Source organism: Somniosus microcephalus, chromosome 12 (assembly GCF_052327205.1).
Source record: "Somniosus microcephalus isolate GS21.2 chromosome 12, FLI_Smic_1.0, whole genome shotgun sequence".
In the NCBI taxonomy this organism is placed as follows: domain Eukaryota; kingdom Metazoa; phylum Chordata; class Chondrichthyes; order Squaliformes; family Somniosidae; genus Somniosus; species Somniosus microcephalus.
In genome coordinates, this window is record NC_140998.1 from 70,555,676 (window position 1) to 70,577,312 (window position 21,637).

General features: G+C 42.3%; 1 protein-coding gene across 3 annotated transcripts in view; it reads left to right on the plus strand.

Annotated features, from left to right (window-relative positions):
- The window catches only part of tdrd9 (tudor domain containing 9), a 117,079-nt gene that overhangs the window by 63,805 nt on the left and 31,637 nt on the right, over positions 1 to 21,637 (plus strand). For all 3 annotated transcript variants that reach the window (XM_086003094.1, XM_086003092.1, XM_086003093.1), the window contains exons 18-26: positions 561 to 624; positions 1,349 to 1,393; positions 3,229 to 3,282; positions 7,875 to 7,991; positions 8,436 to 8,543; positions 16,342 to 16,442; positions 19,657 to 19,830; positions 20,511 to 20,628; positions 21,131 to 21,340. In XM_086003094.1, coding sequence (XP_085859220.1) covers positions 561 to 624; positions 1,349 to 1,393; positions 3,229 to 3,282; positions 7,875 to 7,991; positions 8,436 to 8,543; positions 16,342 to 16,442; positions 19,657 to 19,830; positions 20,511 to 20,628; positions 21,131 to 21,340 — 991 coding nt within the window. The remainder of the gene's footprint in view (positions 1 to 560; positions 625 to 1,348; positions 1,394 to 3,228; positions 3,283 to 7,874; positions 7,992 to 8,435; positions 8,544 to 16,341; positions 16,443 to 19,656; positions 19,831 to 20,510; positions 20,629 to 21,130; positions 21,341 to 21,637) is intronic.

A 21,637-nucleotide genomic window follows, 5' to 3' on the forward strand; every position in this document is an offset into this window, starting at 1 on the left:
TAATTATTTTGAAAAGATTTTGAGCAGAAACTGAAGAGAAAATATTCTGCAGTTTAGCTGATGGATCCTGGGAAATTAGGTACACTGCAGATGTTCAGACTGCACAATCCATATTCAGCTCAGTGATACAGCTCTGGGCAAAAATATTAACTTCAAGCCCAGGCTTTTGGGAGATTTTGAAGCTTTCAAGTAAAACTTTAACAAAGGCATTAAAAGACACAAGATACAATTCAATGGGTAAATTTGATTGTTATGTGAAATGCTTTTCTTATTTTGACTCGTGGCAGATGGGAAAATAATTCAACAAGCATTTTGAGAGAATTGTGGGGCAGTGTGCAATCTAGCCATCAATCAGATGAGTTTACATACATTTTCCATTGTAAATGTGGACCTGGAAATTTACAACTGGAGGGGTGGGGGGGAAATTGACCATGCTAGCAGGAAGTCAAGTGGTGCAGACCAAGTGCATACAGATGTAAATTTTTTGTGTGCATGTAAATGTGCACGTGAATGTCTTAGACCAGATCTTAGTGTTTTAATTATAATTTGTGTTTGTGCAGGAATAAAATGGAGTATTCAGATGGAACATTAAGTGATTGCATTGCACTTGTGAATGCATTCAAGGTAATAAAATAACCACTCAAAATTATATGTCTTCAAACCTGCAATGTTTTTATTACATAAAAAGTAATGTACGTAAGAAGATAAAACATTACTTCCCTGCCCTATCAAATTTAGAAATTGTTTTCACCCACTAATATTTTCGACGGTCAGTTAACCCCTTAAGATCTATACTTCATATTATCCATCTCAATGTAATAGTGAGTAGAGCCGAATTGTTTAAGAAAAATACACCATGAAAAGTTGGGAACTTAATTTTGGTAGCCTTGTAATTCAGAATCCGAGGCATACAGATTAAGAAAATCCCAGGTTCGAGTCATCTGATTTCAGCTGGGGCACTACAATGGACTCCATCCCCTGGGTAGGGAGGAGAAAGTTGGTTTGAGTTCACTCTCCTGATCACTAATCAGATTTTCTGCTGAAAGTGTGCATACATGGATGTCAAGAGAGAATAGCATTGGCCTCGATGGTTATTCCCTCCCCTTCTCCTGAAGTCAAATAGCCTGTTGACTCAACATCAAGGCTCAGACATAAATAATGACCACTTCAGTGAAGTAGCCACCCCCTCGACTGTGCCATTCTCCCATGGCCTCTAATGGTCTTGATCACTAAGAAACCAATTCTGATCATTCCTTCTGAATCCATCTTCTGTGTTCTATACCTTTTGAGCATCATAAGACTGAGTTGCAAATGATTTATTACCCTTTTGTATGAATTTTTGTCATAGGCTTGGCGTACTTGCCGAGAACAAGGACAGCTGAGATTTCCCAGGGTTAGTGCACGTTTCAGTCTTTATTTTTTTTTTAAACTTACCATCCAAGTATTTTACAACCATTTATCATGCAGTTTCATTTAAGAATCAGTTTTTCTTACCAAGCTGAAACATATTCATGCATTACATTTAATCTTATGTGAATTAGAATAAGACTAACGACATTAGTATTGTACTAGATTCACTGATCAATGAAATGGAGCACTTCAAAAACTAAATTATATTTGATCAAGATGGAGAACTTTTTTTTAAGTTGGAATTAGGTTGGCATACTCTATTCAGGGTTTTAGCCGAACACAGACTGATGGGATAAAGAGACAAGATGCAGGTAACAGTTGCGCCAGGCAATGACTATCTCAGCAATTGAAGTACCAACCACCTCCCCATGACCTTCAATGGCACAACCATCGTCAATTCCCCCACCATCAACAGAGTTCAACCAAGAATATCAACACTGGATACTCTTGTGATAAGGGGCTTACCTCCTGAAATCCTTTTACTATCTACAAGGCTCAAGTCAAGAATGTGATGGAATACTCGCCATTTCCCTGGATGGATGCAGCTGCACTAAAATGCAAGAAGCTCAACATTGTCAAAGCCAGAGGATTCTGCTTCATCGGTGCATCTGCTACTAGACAAATATCCACCCCTCCACCACCAGTATATGCTGGCTGCAGTATGTACTATCTACAGGATGCACTGCAGCAACACGCCAAGCTTTCATCAACTGTACAGCCAGCCCTGCGATCTCTACCACAGAAACAGATGGGGGTACAGTCACCTGCAAGTTTCCCTCCAAGTCACAAACCATCCTGATTTGGATATCCTTCGACCATGCTCGACCAAAATTCTGGAATTTCCTATCTAACATTATGATAGGAGCACCATCAGTGCATGGACTGCTGCGGCTGAAGAAGGCCCACCACCAGGATTTTCATTCCTACAAGCAATCCAAATCAGAGGAGATGTCTTTGCAGTCTGCTAGTCTTCTATCCAACTTGCAATTGAAGGCGCATGGATGGGGAAGGGAGTGATGGAAAGCTAAATGGAGATTGGAGGGATACAGAATTTAAAAAATTAGTAGCTGAAAAATAAGCATGTGTATGCAACAACTTGGAGTTGCATGGACTTAATCACTCTTGTTTTGTTCTAATGTATGTTGATGGCAACTGTAAAATTTCTGGTACATTTTTAATATGTTTATAAAATTTAAGCAGAGGGTAATGTTCTAAAAATGTACTTTCTTAATTCATTAGTATTGACACTCCAGTGCTTTTGTTTGTGATATTCAATACCACTTAGTCTTGTGGAAGTGTTCTAAAGGTAGACCAGATCATGCTGTTTTCATTGCTACATTGTACACTTTGATTTGTGAGGAGAAAAACAGCTATACAGTCGATGGCTACTGAAGGTAGGTTGATGGTCTTGTCCTTCAGTCATACAGTTTGCCCTCAGCTTAATTAAAAATGGTATATTCACATGTCCATAATTGTATGGCTGTATGATTTTCTTCGGCTGCATTTGTTATGTGGCGTCAGTAAAGCTCCATGAAATCAGGATGACCCCATGAAATTCAGCAACAGCTCTTAAAAATAATTGTGGAACATTATAAAATTCCTTGAATTTCGTAGGATCCTTCCAACTTTGCAGCGCCATACAACAGATGCAATCCATAAAAAATGTACAGCCCTATAACCTGATTTTAACTCTTGACATTGTTGATTCTTATTCATAATCCAATGTTTTGATGTTTTACGACTCAGTATTAAACGATGTCTTTATAAACTTATGTTTCATGCGAACATATTCTAACTGTTGTCGTTGATATGACACAGGTCGAGTTAGAATGGGGAAAATCAAATTACATCCAGATAAAAAGAATAAAAGAGGTGAGTTTATTGTTATAGACTATTAAATTGCAATAAAGTGTTAATATGTGGTGGTTTACTAATTATCTGTTAGTTTAGTCTTCCATTCATTGAGCCAGACTTCAATTTCCAATATCAAAGGGACATTCATACCTCTGTTCTCCGCAATTGCAAGTTTCCTTAACTCACTGAAAGGGTATTGGAGTGCTTTACAACAACAATATGCTCCTTTTTGGGTAGAAGAAAGTAGCAGAACTAGCACTGAAGTTAATTTTGTGTCACCTTGTTTGTGGGCTATTTCTTTCTGCAATTCTGGTATTGTGGCAATGGGTGGAAGGAATGGGTTTCCAATTAAGGGAATTAGGAAAAAGAAAAGGGATTTGTCTTGTCTTTCTATGTATTTGTCTGAATTAAGAAGGGTTGCATGGCACCAGTAAGGGGAGGAGAGGTGTTATAACAAGAATGGAAGTGATGTGACCCACAGAAGGAATATCTTCACCCAGGCAGGCAAAGCACCTGGGCAGCAGAATACTCTTAATGCTCCAAAGGCCTTCCATGCATTTCATCTGTCCTGGGCAAAATTGCTTAATGGATAACTAGCATCCTTACCATTGTATCAGGAAATTGAATGTAAAATTTGTAGTAAACATAGAAACATAGAAGATAGGAGCAGGAGTAGGCTATTCAGCCCCTCGAGCCTGCTCCGCCATTCAATGAGATCATGGCTGATCATCCAAACTCAATACCCTGTCCCTGCCTTCTCCCCATATCCCTTGATCCCTTTAGCTTTAAGAAATATATCCAACTCCTTCTTGAATATATTGAATGAATTGGCCTCCACTGCCTTCTATAGAGAATTCCACAGGTTCACCACTCTCTGGGTGACAAAATTCTCCTCATCTCTGTCCTAAATGGCTTACCCCTTATACTTAGACTGTGACCCCTGGCTCTGGACTCCCCTGCCATTGGAAACATCCTTCCTGCATCTCGTATGAATAAAATTATACACACTGCATTTAATTAAGAATTGATTGTAGAGTAACTTTTAAGCTAATATATGTTCATAAGTGCAGTTCAAAACACATCTTACAACTTTCTCCCTCATCTGTTGAAGGCAATGGCTTGTGGTATTTTCATGTGCAATCCTCTGATGCCTTGCCAAGTGACCAGTCTTCATAAATGAGCTTGGATAGGCACATGGTTGGGGCACCATTACAGCCAAGCTGGATCTCATGCTCAGCCCATATCTGGATGATGAGAACCTCATTTACTAGTCTTTAGACCACACACTATTCATTTAACAAGGCATTCCAAATTAAGTGACACAGGGTGCTTACAAACACAGTTTACACATTCCAGGTGAAGATTAAACAAGTATTTAGTGTAGTAAAGGAATGTGATAAAAATTGCAGAAACTAGTTTTTAGTTTGAGAAGATTTGTGAGTATTGGGTTTGGCACTGATATGGAAATCAAAGAGCAATAAGTAAGTAAGGTAAACTCTACTAAGCCCAAATACATGAGTTTATAAAGATATAAAGTGATGAAAACAAAAAAAAAACTTTCTTAAAAAAAACGCACTTCGAGACAGAAATGGGCATAGCTGTAGAAGTGAAGTGTAGCAATAAGAAATTCTTCTGATACAGGAAACTCTTGTTTAAACAGCATCTAAATATCCGGAATTCTCCATTAACCGGCAAAATTCTCACTCCGAAAATAACACCTCAATAACCGGCAATGTTGCCGAGTCCGAGTCTCCTGCGGTGGCCAAGTTAGTCAGTGGGGGTAGTTCTCCAAACTGCCACTACTCGGCTTCTTGGCGCTGTCGGAAGTCGGAACACCTCAATACCCCTGTAACAGGAGTCTGACTCTCCCGCGCTGCCCGTAGTCTCTTCTGATCCGCCATTTTACAGGGGTACTGTGTGTCTCCCACGCTGCTGGTAGTCATTGCATTACCCTCAACTGGCAGTACTGTACTTAATTGAGCATCTTCCACCATCCATTTAACACAACATTCTGTAGGTGAGTACCCAATTACTGTATACCGCACATTTCTTGATTAGCGCAATGTTCCCAGACTGTTGTTTAAAAAAAGCAAGCAGCAAAGAGTATGTTGGGATACATAGCAAGGGGCATACCATATAAATCTGGAGAGACTGTTTTAAAACTGAATTTGACCTTGGTGAGACCACATCTGGAGTACTTTGTGCAGTTTGTCTTCCTGTTACAAAAAGGATATTCAGTTATTTGAAGGGGTACAGAGAAGGGCCACATGGTTGATCTCAGAACATAAGGGAATGATGTATGAGGAAATATTGACCTGGGTTTTATCTCTTTTGAAAAGAAGACTGAGGGGGAATATGATTGAAGTGTTTGAAATTATGAAAGCTTTGGACAAATTAGATCCAAGTAAGCTTTTTTGCCATGTACAGAATTTAAACACAAGGGGCTGGATTTTCATTCAGAAGTCAGGAAGGAGGTGGGACTACAAATTTCGGGTTTTAGTCCCGCCTCCATCGACGTCTGGCCAATCCACGTGATTTTCCTTTGATTGACCTTGTTGAGCCCGCCCAGCGGGCTCAGCAGGCCAATTAAGTGCCACCTGGCAACAGGTGACGTCACAGTGAAATTTCATCTGTCAAGACGTGTTGACAGATGAAATATCAGTGTTTCACAGCTGTTTGAAGCTGTCAAACACTGACAGTCTTACTTCTAACCTGAGTCCTTCTACGCAGACTCAGTTAGAAATCACGCCGGCACTGAAAGCTGAAGGCTGTCACTTTTGACAGCTCGCGGTCATTCTGCTTTCAGTGCCAGCTGAATGATGGACTCCCGAAGCCGAGAGGAAGAAAGGCTGTAAAGGTAAGTATAGGTAATTTAAACTTCTTCACACTTTAGACACACCAAACACACTTACCTTTGCACTCATGCACCCATCACTCACCTGAACACTGACATCTTGACCCCTCCAAGTCCTTCAACCCGACGGCCCGACGACTCTAACCTGGCGTGGTTTGGAGCCGTCGGGAATCCCACACGACACCCTTCAAAATAGGGATTAGGCTAAAAACTACCTGTTAACAGGCAGTTAATTGGCACTAATCCCTTCCCGCCTCGGGTCAGCAGGTCCCAGTCCAGGGCAGGTACCCGCCTCCTTTGAAACTTACGTGGAGGCGGGTTTTGGGCGGGATGGTGTTTGGACCCCCGAATTCGGGATTTTAGCCCCCCGCATGCCTAAAAGCCCGCCTCACGGCACACTGAAAATCTAGGCCAAGGGGTCACGTTTTACAAACTAAGGACAAGAAAATAAAATGGGTAATACATGAGCTTTTTTTTTTTTTTTTTTTACTAAGAGTGGCAAGTATGTGGAACAGGTTACTGGCGCGGGTGGTGAAACAAGAAACCTTAATGGGTTTCAAGAAGGAACTAGACAGGTTCTTCTTAACAAATAGGGTTCAGGGTTATTAGATATGCACCAAGGGAATTAGTGTATATGGATAGATGGTCTAGATGGAACATGGGTTTTCTGACTGAAACTTCTTATGTTGCTATAATGAGGTGAGAAAGTTGCTATAATGAGGTGAGAAAGTTAACAAATGCAGGGAGACCCCACTGGATGGAAAGGCGAAAGTAGTACCTATTTTCAAGTAAGGTGAGGAAACAAATCTATTAGCTTTACACTGGTAGCTGGTAAAATAATGGAATCGATCATTAGGAACAAAGGAGGATCTATATGAAAATAACCTAGTTAATGGCAGCCAATGTGGTTTCTGAAACGATGGATCCTGCCTCGCTACTCTCCTTGACTTTTTTCAGGAAGTGACATCCCAGAAAGCCTTTGATAACGTTCTACATGAAAGGCTGCTACATAAGCTTAAAGCAGCAGGTATCCTAGGTCAGACACGAAGATGGATAAGGGACCAGCTGAGAGAGAAGGAGCATTGGGTACCAGGTAGTAAGTGACGACAGACTAGGAAGATGCTGAGTGGAGTTCACCAGGGATCCGTGCTGAGGCCCCTAATTTTTCTGATCTACATAAATTATATGGATTCAGAAATGCGCCATAGATTGGTCAGATAACGAAACGGTCTGGCACATTGGAAGAAAAAAGGGGTGTGTACTTTAATACATTAGCATCGAACGAGCTAGTGGAGAAGCTGAAAGGGATCATGGAGTGATGGGGAACTTTAATATTAACCACGCTGAGTGTGGCAATTAACCAGAATGCTGACCTATAAAACTAAATCGGTAGAATTGTAATCTAGGTGCTCTATTGAGGCTGTACCTTGGGACTGAACACAGAATTCATCACTGAGGCGTAAGAAAAACATTCAAGCATGGAAACTGCGCAAAAGGTCACAAGGCTGATCCCTAGTATCAGAAGACTGAGTTAGGGACCTAATAGAGATATGAAACAGTGATTAATACCAGGAATGGTCTTCTGGAAAAGGTAGAGGAGGCACAACCTGTGGCATCATTCAGGAGGCAATTCTATAGTTTGGGAAGGTGGGGAGTCATGTGTTCCAATGGAAGAATTAACTACATATGCTGAATGCCCCCATATCTTTGTAACATGAATTTCTGTATGATTTTGACTTGTTCATGTGCATTTTAGGTGGCACAGTTGTATGAGGAGCTGAAAGATCGTGTACAATCTTTTAATATGTATATTAATCATCCCCATGGATGTGTAAATGAAGAGTACATGCACAAGCAGAGGTTCATTCTGCAGGTACTGCTTATTTTGAGAATGTTTCAATGTACAAAATATTTTTCAGTTTGCTACTTACCAATTAGTAAATCTTGATCACAGTTTACATCACTAACTGTACAGCCTGATCTGCTGTGTGCACCTATGATCTAACTTGGGTGGCCCTGGCTCCTCCCTGCTTCTTGGCATCACTAGCCTTGTAAGGGACGGGCAGCGATTCTGCTCCTTACAAGACCCAATGGAAAGTTCCTGCATAGGCAGGATCCTGGCGCATCGGGAGTGGAGAAGGGTCTAACAATTTGAACCCCCTTATGTTTTGCTGCACTGACGTGGCCTTTTGTGTATCTGTTTTTGTAATCTCACCATTTCTATTTCTATCTGCCCAAGTACACTGGACATATTTGAAGAAATTTAGAGTGAGCTGCAGCTTGTGCTGTTTATATTGTAATGTCACTCTTTCTACAGGTTGTGCTGGCTGGAGCCTTTTATCCCAATTATTTCACTTTTGGTCCAGTCTCTGAAGAAATTGCTGTGAAAGAGCTGGCTCGAAAAGATTCCAAAACTACAGTAGTGGTATGTAGCTGTTGATTTGGGAGAATTTGCTTGTATTTCCGCATGAACAGATGTTTTATGACCTATTTTCTGGAGAATGCTGAGAAAAAGTTGTATTAGCAAACTTTTAAATATAAATGCTATAGTTTAGCATAAATATCTATGTGGAGGATACTCTTTAGGAATTATCCATTCTGTTTTTTTTTAAAAAGTACCAGTAATTCTAATAAACTTGTATCTTTGTACTAATGAATTTGGACAGTTTTTTCTGTCTCCTGCCATAATTATATACATATATTGTGTTTAGCAAGAAAGGTGGACAAACCTAACCCAGACGGGGATATCAGAACTGGTATACTTAACAATTGTGCAGTCCTGTGTTGATCATGATGAAAATGGGATAAAAGGACCAGAATTAACCACTTTCATTTTCTCTCTTGTTTGAATTGAATTTATTTTATTGTAAGAGAAAAGACCTTATTTTGGGGAAAGGGTGATAACGAGCACTAAATGGGTGCTGTGCTAATAAGATATGCCTGATTGAAAGACTGGTTTTGTTGTATCCGTGTGTTAATAGAGACACGGAAGGCAGGAGTTGGTTTCACAGGTGTTTACGGAACAAAGTCTGGAGGTGAACTAACAGATACAAGACAATATACAGGCTTATATAGCCCGAGTGGCCATTACCGGCATTACAGTACACAGGGGGCTCTTAAAGGCACATACACCACAATTCCTCCCCTTTTAGACAACCAGTACATAATATTTTAAGTAATCATTAATTAACATGTTACAAGAACAATAATCTACACATTTGCTGCAGTTAATCAATTATAAGTCAGTCTCTCTGGAGGCTTCCTGACTCGGTCCGGATAACGCCTCGGTGGTGTAGTTTCTGGTGGTGTCGTAGGTTCTTTTGGCAAGGCTGATTCGGCTTGAATGCCAGTGTCGGGTTCATCTGGTTCCAGTATCACCGGATCGGAGGTAGATACTATGGGTATCTCTACTTCATCATTAGGTGTATAGAGTTGTGGTGTAGGTTGTCCCTTTTCGGATGACTCTATGATCTGGTCAGCATGGTGCCTTCTTATGCTTTCTCCAATGTCCACAGTATACATCAGCGGTCCTAGTCATGTGCAAATAGTTCCAGGCTGCCATTTCTCGGTACGGTAGTCCCGGGCCAAAACTTGTTGACCTATCTGGAAGGTTCTAGTTGGCCTTTCATTCATGCCTTGAAATTGCCGGTTCTCCACGTCCCTTCTGATGTTTGGCTTGATCAAATCCAGCCGGCATCTTAGGCTTCTATTGAAGAACATCATGGCTGGAGTTTGGTTTGTAACCACATGTGTTGCATTCCTGTATGCAAACAAGAAGTTATCTACCTTATGCTGAAGTTTTATGTCTTCATTACCCATGGCCTTTATGGCCTTCTTGAAGGTCTGGACAAACCTTTCAGCCAATCCATTGGTGGCGGGATGGTATGGGGCGGACGTGTAGTGCTTAACCCCATTGTTTTTTAAGAACTTCCTGAATTCTTCGGACACAAATTGCGGTCCATTATCAGAACAGATTTGTTCAGGCAGCCCATTCCTGGCAGATATGGTCCTTAATACTGTGGTTTTTTCCGTGGTGGTGGAGGACATCTTTATTACCTCCGGCCACTTGGAGTGTGCATCAACCGCGATTAAGAACATTGAGTCCATAAATGGACCAGCAAAGTCGATGTGTACCCTTTGCCATGGAGATGAATGAGGGCCACTCCCATGGATGTAGAGGGGCTTGTGGTGGGGCGTTTTGGACCTTCTGGCATCTTAGGCAGCTCTTGGTCATTTCTTCGATGTCTCCATCGATACCTGGCCACCACACAAACGCTCTGGCTAGGTTCTTCATTTTCACTCCGCCCAGATGCCCCTCGTGAAGCTCCTTTAGCACTTTATCCTGGAGTTTGGGTGGAATCACCACTCTGGATCCACACATCAAGGTTCCTCGGCACACTGACAGTTGTTCTCTTTGCGAGAATGCTGGCAACAGTGGCTCGCCATGTGCTGGCCATCCCTTCACCGTTAAATCGTAGACTCGTGAGAGAGTCGGGTCATTTCTCCTTTCCTTTTCAATGGTAGAATTTGTTACTGGTAGACATTACACTATGGTTGAGTGGAACATCGCCACTGGGTCTACTGTAGGTGCCTCTTCTACCGTTGGCAATTCCCATGCTGTTTTGATCCTTTGTATTCTATGTCATATTGGTGTGCCCCTAGGAAAAGGGACCATCTCTGTAGCCTTTGCGCTGTCATAATGGGAACACCCTTTTTAGGGCTGAATATGGAGATGAGGGGTTGATGGTCAGTCAACAAGGTAAATTTTTGTCCGTGTAGGTAATGGTTGAATTTCTTCACTCCCCATACCAGGCTGAGTGCTTCCCTGTCGATCTGGGCATAGTTACGCTCAGCTGAGTTCAATGAGCGTGACGCAAAAGCTATCGGCCGCTCCGAGCCATCAGGGAACCTATGCGATAATACCGCTCCTACGCCGTAAGGGGATGCATCGCACGCCAGTCTGATTGGCAGTGATGGGTTGTAATGAACCAAAACTTCCTTGGACGTGATCAAGCCTTTGCATTTATGGAAGGCACGTTTACAGTCTTCGCTCCATTTCCAAATTACTCCCGTTTGTAGCAGTTCGTTAACAGGGTGCAGAAGAGTTGACAAGTTCAGTAAAAATTTATGATAGTAATTTATCAATCCCAGGAACGACCTTAATTGTGAGACATTTTCAGGTGCTGGGGCTTTTATGACCGCTTCAATTTTTTCAGGTGACTTATGCAACCCTTCCTCGTTAATTATGTGGCCACAATATGATATTTTTTTCTGGAAAAATTCGCACTTGGGGCGATTTGCTTGTAGGCCCCGTTCTCTCAGCCTAGTGAGCACCTGCTCCAAATTGGCAAGGTGCTCGTTGTCATTTTCTCCTGTTACAAGGATGTCGTCTAGGTAGCATTGAGTCCCCGGAATCCCTTGCAGGACTTGCTCCATAGCTCTTTGCCAGATAGCTGAAGCTGATGCTACTCCGAAAACCAGTCGGTTGTACTGGTACAGGCCTTTGTGTGTATTTATCGTGAGATACTTTTTAGAGGCCTCTTCAACCTCCATTTGTAGATATGCCTGTGCCAAGTCAATTTTGGTGAAATGTTTCCCTCCGGATAGTGAGGCGAAAATATCTTCTATCCTTGGAAGAGGATACTGTACCGTGTGAAGGACCGGGTTTACAGTCACCTTGAAGTCCCCACAGATGCGAATTGTTCTCTGTTCTTCAGATTTATCATTATTCAACGTTTTCTTCATGACCGGGACGATGGGTGTTGCCCACTTGCTCCAATCTATCTTGGATAATATGCCTGCCTTTTCCAAATTCTCCAGCTCTACCTCGACTGCTGGATGAATTGCGTATGGCACCGGCCTTGCCTTAAAAGACTTGGGAATTGCCGCATCTTCCACTTTTATTGAGGCGGTGATGCCTTTCAAGGTTCCTAGTTTCTGTTGAAACACTTCCTTGGCGTTGGCCAAGATGTCTTTTAATCGTTCAGGTATGACGTCGTCATCATTTTTTTTCTTACTGGTCACCGTCAGTGCCTGAATGGAGTGCCAGTCTAAACGTATCTTCCTGATCCATTCACGTCCCAACAGCGGTGGACCACCATCTTGCAGAACGTATAAATACAACTTCTGTATTTCCTTGCCGTTGTATACAACAGGCTCCCTTATTTTCCCTTTGGGGTATACTTTCTGCCCCGTATATGTTTTCAAGATAATGGATGTGTCTTTCAAAGGTATATGCAGAAATAGCCGCTCGTAATCCCGTCGACTTATGACTGTCAGAACTGATCCTGTATCTAGCTCCATTTTAACTGGGGACCCCGCTATCGTGAGGGTAACCCAAATGGTCTGGTAATCTTCTTTGGCAATTACATTATGTAATTTGAGACAGCTTAGTCTCTTGTTTCCGGAGTCGCTATCGCTCTTCTGGCCTTCGGAGCTACTGTCCGTAATCATTTGTACCTTTCTGTACTTTTCCTTATTGATTTTTTTCCTGTCCGTGGATTTTTTGTGTCCAGATCGGCATACACGTGCAATGTGTCCCATCTTTCCGCATTGCTTGCATGCTTTGTCCTTGAACCAGCAGTCCCTCTGGTCATGGGTGGATCTGCCGCAGCGATAACATCTCTCGAAACCCTGTGTCATTTCATGGGTGCCGAAGTCCTGTGTCTTTTGCTGTATCTCTGCAGCTCCTCTTGCGGCTGCTTCGTATGATACAGCCATACTGAAAGCCTTGTCCAGTGTCAAATCTTTCTCAGAATGTAGCCTTTTTTGTGTTCCTTCACTTAGGGGACCGCAGACGAATTTGTCTCGAAGAGAATCTGCCAGTCCTGCCCCGAATTGGCAGTGCTTTGATAGCTTCCTTAATTCGGTGAGGTAATCAGCGTTACTTTCATTCTTGTGCTGATTCCTCTTCAAGAATTTGAATCGTTCCGCTATCAGCAGCGGTGTTGGGTTTAAGTGCTCCTGTAGGGTATCAACAATCTCCTTTAAAATTCTTGTCCTTTGGTTTGGCTGGAGTGATTAAGTTTCGTAACAGCCTGTATGTTCTTGCGCCCATTAGATTTAGAAGTACTGATGCCTTTTTATCATTTTCTATTCCATTTGCTGTGCAATATACCTCCACTCTTTCCACATATGTGGTCCAATCCTCTATATCGTTATCGAAAGCATTAATATTGCCAGCCTTAGGCATCCTGAAAAAAAAAATGGCGCCTCCTGCGCTTTCCTTTCTTCCCTGCAGGAAAAAAAATGGCGTTTCCTGCCGCTGCTGCTGCTGACAACGCTGTTTTCCGCGGTTTTTATTTACAGGTGGAGACTCGTTCCCGCCGGACTCTCTGGGACTTTTCCCTCCCTCTGCTTGGTCCGAACGCCGACCTGCTTTGCAGCGCCGGCTGTCTCCCGAGTGCTCCCCCCCTCTGTGTCTGTTTGCCGCCGCCTTCGCTGCTCGGCCCCGTTGCAGAGCCAGCCGATGGAGCCCCAGCCCGCCGCCCAGGAAGGATTATTGCAGTACCTGCCACCAGCTCGGCTAGCTGGTGAAAGCACAGTTTTTTTTTTTTCCTTTCTTACTTCGACTTTCGTCTGAGGAATCGATCTCCTTGAGGTGCTGCCGAATTGCAACTAAGTCCGTTTCCAATTCGTCGCCACTGTTGTATCCGTGTGTTAATAGAGACACGGAAGGCAGGAGTTGGTTTCACAGGTGTTTACTGAACAAAATCTGGAGGTGAATTAACAGATACAAGACAATATACAGGCTTATATAGCCCGAGTGGCCATTACCAGCATTACAGTACACAGGGGGCTCTTAACGGCACATACACCACAGGTTTTAGCATGCAATTTTGGTCCTATTGCTGATTACCATAATTTGAACTTGACTGGAGGTGCTAAACAGACACCTGCAGGTTTAGCACTTAAGTGCTGATTAGACACAATTTTCATGCAACAGTATATGTGGGCTCCTCTCTCCCACTTCCACTGAAGATGTGGAGTTTGCTGGCTGACACACCGTGCGACATGTTTCAGGGTGGCGCGGACCGAGTGAGAGGGCGCACAGGTTCTCTGACGTGGCACTGGAGGTCCTGGTGGAGGAAGTCCCAAGGAGGAGTGGTGTCCTGTACCTGCAGGGGAGAAGGAGTCCACCTCCCCTTCCTGTCCCTCTGTCCTGCAGCAGCTGGTGGTGACTCCTATAAGGTGTCCAATAAGATAGAGTAGCACAGCACTTACTCTTTTTAGGTGAAGTCCTCAGAGAATTTCCAGAATAAATGTTGGTGTTGGTGAAGTCTTGAAGTGTTCCAGAAAGTCTCCTGATCTATTTCAAAAGACCTCTTCAAACCTCCAGCAGCAAGTGAACAGTAAAAGGTGATATACTTTTAAGTAGCACTCAAAATTCTCTAACAACTTATTTACTCCTAATCATCTAGCTGATGTTAGAGGGCGTTAGGTCATCTGCTATCCACCAAAATGCTGTGCAGCCACCTTAATGAGCACTAGCAGGAAATTTAAGTGGCAATCAGCCCATTAACAATCCTCTGGGCAGCCGTTCTATGCGCAAGCTTCAACTCCTTTACCAAGATGGCATCTTGCGCTAAACACTGGCTAAACTGGCGCTTCAACTTAAGACCCCATCTTGGCCACCTCGGAGACTCTTGAGTGCCTAAAGTAGCCGGGGGAAATCCCTGCCCCAAGATTTGAACACTGTTGAGCTTTCCAATTCTGTTCCTCATAAGCAGAAAATAGGCTATCTACTCTTTCCACTGTGTTGAATTCAAAATGCATTTCATAGTTCCTCATAGAATTTTACAGCACAGTAGGAGACCATTCGGCCCATTGAATATGTCTTGGCCTTCAGAGGGCTATCCACTTAGTCCCATTCCCCTGGCCTTTCCCTATACTTTGAAAAATATATACATTTTTCACACATTCATCCACTTCTCTTTTCAAAGCTATTATGCATTCGTCTGACTCATTAGGCCGGAATTTGTGGTCAGAGGTGTACCTCCGGAGTAAGCCTCCGACCCGATTTTTAAAAAGACATCAGGTCTGGGCTTGCAGACATACGCCTGCGTAAAGGCCCACGGGCGCAGGCGGTTCGGAAGCGTCCCTGGGATCATGTGGGCCAGGCCCCATCAGAAAGGAGGATTCCTCATATGCTTATGGGGATTCCATTTACGAACGAAATCCCCATAAGCATATGAGGAATCCCCAAAAATTAAATAATTTACACAACTGGAATAAAAGTAAATGTTCCCAGTTTCACATTTAATTAAAAGTCCCTTTAATGAAGCATTTACAATAAAAATTTAAATTTTTGAAAAATACTTTTAAACATTTTAATTTGGGACAAAATTTTCAGAAACTAGTTTTGAATGTTTGTATGTTTTTTATTTTTTATTTAACATTTATATTAACCCTTATGTTGGTGAAACAGGCCCTATGTCTGCTTTTACCAGGCATAAGGGTTTCGTGGGCAGTAGATGGGCAAATAGCCCAACTCTGCGCAAGCGTGATTTTTGGGTCGGTTCGTATGATCTGTCAAGGCGAAACTCTTGACAGATCAAGTTCCAGGTTTTTGCGCATGCGGAAACCCAGAACCTGCAGGGCCTTTTGCGCTGTGTTTACGCCGTCATTGACCCTGCTAAATCCGGGCCATTCTTTCCCTAGATATCAAAACTACAGAACTCCTTACTTCTGTCTTTCCTTTTATCTTATAATCTTCAGACTTTTAAAATCCAAGTTTGACCTCACTTGTTGAAAGTTCCTGATTCACCTCATCTTCTTTTACCATCTTGCAGCTTTGGACATATCCTGCACTATGGGAATTGGCACTTAATTTTTTTTTTTACAAAAAAAGAGTAATGTGCTGTTAAGAAATGGAACCTCTCTGGCCCAGCTGGGTAAGGGAGATTAGGCGTGTTACCTAGTCTGCTGAGTTAGTTGATTTCAGCCAGGGCTGCAATAGGGTGCTGCAATCAACCTCGCTGCTCCTGGGTTAGGGTGTGGTAAATTGCCTGGGCTTCTTGTTTCTTATCTCTATCTCTCAATCTCTGCTAGAAATGAGTAAAATGTGCCAAAAGATTCCAAATCCCATTTATTATAAAGAGAAATAAGTAAGTGTTTGCCTCAACTAAGAATTAAACCTCCTGTTGCATTCTAAAATGAGCACCATAGCCACCATGCTATCAGTTCTGTTTGTGAAACCAAATTCTGATGTCCTTATGTTATAGGTGAGGAATGTCCCACCTTATGGATTCTTGTACTACAAACAGCTGCAGTCCCTGTTCAGGCAGTGTGGTCAAGTCAAAGCTATTTCATTTGACGGATCAAAGTAAGTTGCACTTGGTCTGCTGATAACTTCATTTATGTGATTTATACGAACGTCGTCTCAGCAATTTGAGTAGTTTCTAAGTTTCATTTTAATTATGCACGGGCTTGCCGGGCAGCCTTCCGTGTTGTAACCATTCTATGATTATGCCAATGTATAGATTGTTTACTCGCCCAACAGAAATCTTATGAAGAATTTGTTATTAAACTTACATTGTATCAAGAAAACTAAAAATTCAAATTACAAAAAGGGTTCCAGATGAAGGATAAATATACAAGGTACAGTGAGATGAAGATAAAATTTACAATTTCACTTTTAATCTCAGTAAGCAAATTTCTGTGTTTGTATTAAATATATAATTGCAATATCGTTATAGCATTGGATATTTGCCATATCTATTGGTTATATGTGAGAAGTCACACACGAGGTTATAGTCCAACAGCTTTATTTGAAATCACAAGCTTTCGGAGCGCTGCTGCTTCGTCAGGTGAAGTGAAGAGATGCATACAGGCACAGCATATATAGTCAGAACACTGCCAGATGATTACATATTGGTTATATGGCACTGGAGGAGTTCCTCACCCACTAAAATGACCCACTAAGTTATCACCAGATGAAATTGGCAGCAAAGATTTTTTTCCCCTCTTTACCTCGTACTGTATTGCTGGAAAGAATGGAGCTGTTTGTTGAGATCTGTTATTTGTTTTGTTCTTTCCTGAATGAACACTTAATGGGATAGATATTCAGACTGTTGAGTCTCTAATCTCAGTGTTCCTGGCCGCTCCCATTTTGATGTCTCCAACTATTACCTGATCCTTTAAGCAAAATGGTCCTGTCAATGTCAAAAAATGCTGGTATTGGTGTTGAGAACTTGGCACCAGGGATGCCCTGGCACTGAGCTACTCCAGGAACATGCCAGCATCGATTGGCGTCAAGCCGAGACAAAATGCACTGCATTCCTCCGAGGATGCAACACTCTAATCAGCGCAGGAGCTGAACAAACACAAATCTTTGGACATCTCCTGGAGCGTGTGGCTGAGGTCTCCCTGGTAATGGGTGCCTTTCAGCCTTCACACCTATGGGATTATTACAAATATAATGTGAAACTAAATGAAAACACCTATCTAAGGAGGGGACTAAGATCCTCACCGTTATTAGGAAAAATAGCTCTAAAGAAAACATTTTTTCTGAGGAGGCATTTCTTTTGACATCTTGGTATCTTCAAAGTGTGATCAATCAAATTTGCAACATATTGGAATCCACAAGACCAGAGAAGAATATAAAGTTAATTTCTTTTGCTCTAGGATCCAAAATACTAAAGCTATCAGGCAGCTGAACGTTTTTATCTCATTTGTACAGTTCCCCCGGATCATAGTGGCATAGCAAAAGATTAAAAAGGCATTAATTCTGATAGCCTTCAAATGCCTTTACCATAGTTTTCTGATCTGCTTTCCTTACTGAAGAATCCTAGTTCTCCTTTCAAGGCAAGGATGGCTTTACATTCAGACCCCCTCCAGCATTAGCCTGATTTGCATTTAGGACAGCACATACTAAAGACTTAGGGGCTCACAAAAGTTGATGCACATTATCTTTAGCAAGAGATGTTTGTTTACAAGTGGGAAAAGCTTGTTTTATGATGTCAAGGCCATTGAGAAGATTATAGTACTCAGGAAATCAGAGGTATATTATTTTAAAAGACCAGTTTAGACAGACTGCCCTTGACATCAAAGCAGCATTTGACCAAGTGTGGCATCAAGGAGCCTTAGTAAAATTGAAATCAATGGGAATCGGGGAAAACTCTCCACTGGCTGGAGTCATAGCTAGCGCAAAGGAAGATGGTTGTGGTTGTTGGAGGCCAATCATCTCAGCCCCAGGATATTGCTGCAGGAGTTTCTCGGGGCAGTGTCCTCGGCCCAACCATGTTCAGCTGCTTCATCAGTGACATTCCCTCCATCATAAGGTCAGAAGTGGGGATGTTAGCTGATGATTGCACAGTGTTCAGTTCCACTCGCAACTCCGCAGATAATGAAGCAGTTTGTGCCCACATGCAGCAAGACATGGATGACGCTTGGGCTGATAAGTGGCAAGCAACATTGGTGCCACACAAGTGCCAGGCAATAACTATCTCCAACAAGCGAGAGTCTAACCACTTCCCCTTGACATTCAACAGCATTACCATCGCCAAATCCCCCAACAACAACATTCTGGGGGGTCACCATTGACCAGAAACTTAACTGGACTAGCCACATAAATACTGTGGCAAGTGGAGCGGGTCAGAGGCTGGGTATTCTGCGGCAAGTGTCTCACCTCTTCACCCCCCAAAGTCTTTCCACCATCTACAAGGCACAAGTCAGGAGTGTGATGGAATACTCTCCACTTGCCTGGATGAGTGCAGCCCCAACAACACTCGAGAAGCTCAACACCATCCAGGACAAAGCAGCCCATTTGATTGGCACCCCATCCATCACCTTGAACATTCACTCCCTCCACCACTGCTGCACTGTATACCATCTACAAGATTCACTGCAGCAACTCGCCAAGGCTTCTTTGGCAGCACCTCCCAAACCCGCGACCTCTACCACCTAGAAGGACAAGGGTAGCAGGCACATGGGAACACCACCACCTCCAAGTTGCACACCATTCTTTCATTGTCACTGGGTCAGAATCCTGGAACTCCCTCCCCAAAGCACTGGGAGTACCTTCAGCACCAGAAACTGCAGTGGTTCAAGAAGGTGGCTCACTGCCACCAAGGGTAATTAGGGATGGGCAGTAAATGCTGGCCTTGCCAGCGCCACCCACATCCCAGGAACTAATTAAAAAAAAATTACATGAAATTATGTTTAGATGCAGAGCAACAGATGGCCCATGGTCCCAAAATTTATGCAAGTGCATTAGAAATAGTCAAAATGCAGCATTTAATATTGGTACAACTGCTGCTGACTTGGGACGTGATGCATATAGTGAGAATATATGTAATGTGACGGGAAATAACTTGCTATGGGCATTCCAATGCAAATAAGTTTTTTTACTTGGACTGCTGGCTAAGGAAAAACTATTTGAACGAGGTCAATGTTTGGAGAATGATCTCAACTAGATTGAACAGTACAGACTTTTCAAACAAAGGCCAGAGAAATTAAAAATTTTTGAACATGATCATTTGTCAGTTTATAAATCCTATTTTGGCACTTAACAAAATATTTGTCTTTATCAAAAATAGGGGCTTTGTTGAATTTGTGCAAAATCCAATAAAAAGAACAGAGATCCATCCTGCAGTGTATATGGCACTGAAGATGGCCCAGCAACGTATTCCCTTACAGTTAAATATTCATCCCATGGAGGAGATTGAAGTATTGATTGAAGGACAGCCTAGCAGAAGCTTACGAAGTCCAAGGTAATATCTTATTTAGGTGGTATGGTAATGAATAGTGTACGTTTCTATCACAAGCTTCGCAAATAAAAATATTGGAGAATAAGTACAAGGCAAGATAGACTTCACAGCAGATTTGTGGGAAATTCTGACATCTTGCTTGAATCGAGGTTGAGCCTGAACACAGGTGCTCCTCTGTTATGTTACTTCAACATTGTTAGTCTCTTGTAAGTCTGTGTCAAGGTCAGGACATGGAGCTGTGTGAAATTGCAGAGTACTGGACTACCTGCAGGATTATCTTGGCAGAGAGCTAATTGTGTTAAAATATCTAGTGGCAATCGGGGTAGCAACTGAGTGGCTCAATAGGTCACTTCAGGTGTCGGTTAAGAGTGAACCAAGTTGTTCTGGGATTGCAGTTAAACTTCGGCCAGACTGGTAAGGACAGCAGGTTTCTTTCTCTAAAGCCATTACTGCACCAGTTGGGTTTTACGACAATCCAACAGCTTTAAGTATAGTCCAAATCGGAAGAACAATGACTTAATATTGGAAGTTAAGTGACCATGTTAGCAGGTTTTGGCATCATTTTTATCATTTGTTTTTGGAATGTGGACACCAATAGCATTGCAGTATTTATTGCCCATCCCTAGTTGCTCTGAAGGTACTAAGAGTCAATCACAATGTAATTGATTACCTCATTGATGCAGGTTGTGCGTGGACTATCAAAATTGGACTGTTCAGCTGATGCCTGAGGAAAAGTCAAGAGGTCCTTTGGAACTGCCTTGCAATCCTCTTCCACGTTTTTTCACCATGAATGTCACTGAGGTAATGCAAAAATCTGAACATGAAAGGAATGGTTAAGCAATGGTCTCTGCCTCCTGTCAAGGTAAAATTAAGGATAAATATTTGAAGCAGATAAAGATAGAAGACGGTGTGAGACAGTAGGATTAGTTTTGGATTGCTCTAACAAAGAACTATCACAGACACGATGGGTTGACTGGCCTTCTGTGCTGTAAACTTTTATGGTTCTAGATTAGAATACAGTCCCAGGTTGAAATATATACTGGGTTTTTTTTTGCAATAAAGCAGACACCTTGGTGACATTGCTGCTTGTTGGAATACTGCTTAGAAAAATGAAAATTCACCAGCTTTTTGCTAACTAGTAGAAAGTTAAAACCCCGTCGCAATTTGCTGTGTTAGGCTTGAATATAATGCATTCAGCATGTCTTGCAATTATAATTGCAACTACAATGTTTGACTTCTTGTCAGTTGTCTGTTAATGCTGTTTAAGATATTAATGAATGATTCAAATATTTTTTCCCCTCAGGTTGTTGAAGTTGGACACTTTTGGGGTTACAGAACAGATGAGGAAAGCTTGCAGACTCTAAGCAAACTGATGACTCAAATTAATCAGCTGAAGTTGACACCACTGACTGTGGAACCATGTCCTGATTTTTGTCTTGCACCATTCTCAGATTGTAGTGAAACTCATTATTACAGAGCTAAAGTCTTGCAAGTCTCTGGTGATTCTGCTGAGGTAAGAGTTTAACTTTTTAAATCATATCTTTCTCCCTTGCCCCATGAAATATTGATTTAATAACATCAGTTTTGTGGATATTAGCTTGGCTCAGGTGGTAGCACACTCACTTCCAAGTTAGAAGGTTGTGGGTTCAGTCCCATTTTGAACTTGACACATAATCGATGCTGACACTACAGGGTAATATTGAGGAAGCACTGCATAACTGGAGGCATCATCGTCTAGTTGAAATGTTAAACAGAGGCTCCTGTCTGTTTGCCAAGGGATTTTTTTTTGACATCCACCTGAGCATGATTT